The sequence below is a fragment of the Monopterus albus genome, unplaced genomic scaffold, assembly GCF_001952655.1.
Source record: "Monopterus albus unplaced genomic scaffold, M_albus_1.0 scaffold38.1, whole genome shotgun sequence".
In the NCBI taxonomy this organism is placed as follows: Eukaryota; Metazoa; Chordata; class Actinopteri; order Synbranchiformes; family Synbranchidae; genus Monopterus; species Monopterus albus.
Genome location: NW_018127918.1, coordinates 1,922,535 through 1,925,080, shown reverse-complemented (window position 1 = coordinate 1,925,080; position 2,546 = coordinate 1,922,535). Strand labels below are relative to the sequence as shown.

The 2,546-nt window shown below is 43.4% G+C and overlaps 1 protein-coding gene across 2 annotated transcripts in view; it reads left to right on the top strand.

Annotated features, from left to right (window-relative positions):
* klf8 (Kruppel like factor 8) overlaps positions 1–2,546 on the top strand; it is a 56,901-nt gene that overhangs the window by 25,382 nt on the left and 28,973 nt on the right. For both annotated transcript variants that reach the window (XM_020598379.1, XM_020598378.1), the window contains exon 2: positions 108–455. In XM_020598379.1, the coding sequence (XP_020454035.1) occupies positions 108–455 (348 nt within the window). The remainder of the gene's footprint in view (positions 1–107; positions 456–2,546) is intronic.

The window sequence follows — 2,546 nt, the reverse complement described above, 5'->3', positions numbered from 1 at the left end:
CGCCCCTCCATTTCTCACCCCCCTTCCTCTCTTGCCCTTCCTTCTCCTTTTTTGTCATCAGTTCCTCCTTCCTCCTCTCACCTTCTGTCTCTTCTTCTTCTCCTCAGTGCCAGTCTAGTCCTAAGCAGAAGAAAAGTGCTGTTGGCGCTCGGAAGAAGCAGAGGAGCCCGGCCAAGCAGAGCCCCCTGACCCAACAACAACAACTGCGGCCATCATCATCACCTCTGCCACCTGCAGCCCGGGAAGAGGAGGAGAAAGAGGAGGAGCCGGCGACCCAACCTCAGCCACCAAAGGAGGAGGAGGAGGAATCAGGCAAGGAGGAACGAGAGGAAGTGCTGACAAAGTCTGTGAAGAAGAAGAAGGAAGGACAGCGGGACGAGAAGGAGGAAGAAGAGGGCAAGACAGACATGCCCTCTGTGCAGATCAAACCAGAGCCAGAGGAGATGGAGTGCACGGTGAGGAGAGTTGGATGGAAGTGATTGGTTGGTTGATTTGGGAATGGGAATGTGTGGAGAATCTGTGGGGGAAGAACCAGAGGGAATGATGGACAGCTGGGTGGATGAGAGTCAAGTGGGTGTGGCTGTGACTTGATTTGATTTGATTTGATTTGATTTATTCATTCAAGCATGTAAAACAGTTGATATGTCAACACATGTAATTTCACACATATCCAACAATAATAATCCATTATCAATTTACTTATACCTAGTACCTGCTTGAACGGAGTAGGAAGAAGTTAGACTTATCTAGTCCTACCCCATGACATCATCTTACAACTTTTAAGTCCTAAGCAATATCTCTACATAAATAATTACAAAGCTCATCAGACGTGTTTGATCACGTCGAGTTCACACTCAACACACTGATGATTAAAATTCTTTACATCCAAGAATTACCAGCAAAGATGGCAGCCATGTGTCAGTGTGATGGAGCCACGACCTCCGTTTCACACCAAACGTCAGTCATACAGTCTATGAGGGAGAGGCAACATCATCCATGCCACTACATTTTAAAGGGGACTTTAAAATGTAGGATGAGGATTCTCCTGTAGTGTAAAGTGTCTAGTTTGTGACACTTACACATTTTGTTCAGCAAGATAAACTTCACAAGTGAACACCACTTTTATGATGTTTGAAGCCCAAATACAATCAGAAGAAGTAAAAGGCTATTGTTAGGCCATAAACGAACGACACCACTGTTTCATGACTTCAGCGTCACCACCACAGCTTCCAATCTGATTTAATGTGCTTACCTCTCCTACAAAATCCTTCCCTCTTAGTGTGACCTGATCTAGTTAGTGATCATGGCTGTGTCAGAATAGTTCACAAGTGCATGAGTTTAAACATAATGAGGCTGTAAGGCGGACTAGTCAGTGGATGGGTCTCGATGTTTAATATCCCAGGCAGCCTCTGTAGTCTCATCTAACCACAGACCTTATTTCAGGCATCAGAGCAAAAGCCCAGTCAAACACCCATAGACTTCAGGGCAAGGGAACCGGAAGTGCAAAATGCTAACTCGGCTCTGGGTTTTAGGGCTCACTACTTTTTTGTAGATTTGGACATTTCTGTCAGTAATTACAATAGTGTGCTCACCAAGTAATTGCTTAGATTTGGAAACATGGCAGCGCTGTGTTAAGATTCTAAATCAAGTCTCTTTCTTCATTATAACTGTGCAGTTATTTCAAACCAAATGCACTGACCTGGGATAAGCTAATGTTTGAGGTTTGTTTGAATTTGTCAGCTTGTTTTCTGACAGGCTTTAGACCAACAGCATACCGGCAAGGAGCCGGTTGAGGTACTGTTGAGATGATGAAATGTGATCCAGAAAATCCAGTTTACATAACAAATCCAGAGTCTAAACACTGATCAGACCTCAAAACTCTGCGCAGCAATTTATAAAACTGTGGAAGGATGTTACTGCTCTAGGAAAGTTATTACTGCAGTGCTAACATTACCAGGTAAAGGCAGAAATATGACATTCATGTTATAAAATTATCTGTCGGGAATGTGCATATTTGAAATAATAAGACATGCTGGGTGACACTGCATTGTGGAGCATTTTAATAGACAGCATCATTGAATACCTGGAATTTAGCTGCACATTGGAAACTGAAATCATGCCTCTCCCTGGTATTTAGATTCTACTTATGACTAATATAATATAATAATATAAGATGTGTGTTTTGTGATACTTCGTCATACTTACACAGCAACAATACTGGGTCAGTCAGTAGTCAATGTTTCACTTTGTCATCCTGATCTTAGTAAGAATTAGCTGGCTTTGTTTTAGAAAATCCCTGTGACCCTCTTCAGGACCGCTGGCTGTCTAGGTGGTGCCCAGAAAATAACGTGGGCTTCATAGATAACTGGAAAACATTTTGGGGAAAACCTGGTCTGATTAGCAGAGACGGCATCCATCCCACTTTGGGTCTTATCTAGAAATCTGGACGAGTTTGTTTTACAACCTAAATTATGACAACCCAGAGTTGAGTCCAGGATGCAGGGTCGCAGTCTTACACGCCTCTCTGCTGTCTCCTTGCAGCTGCT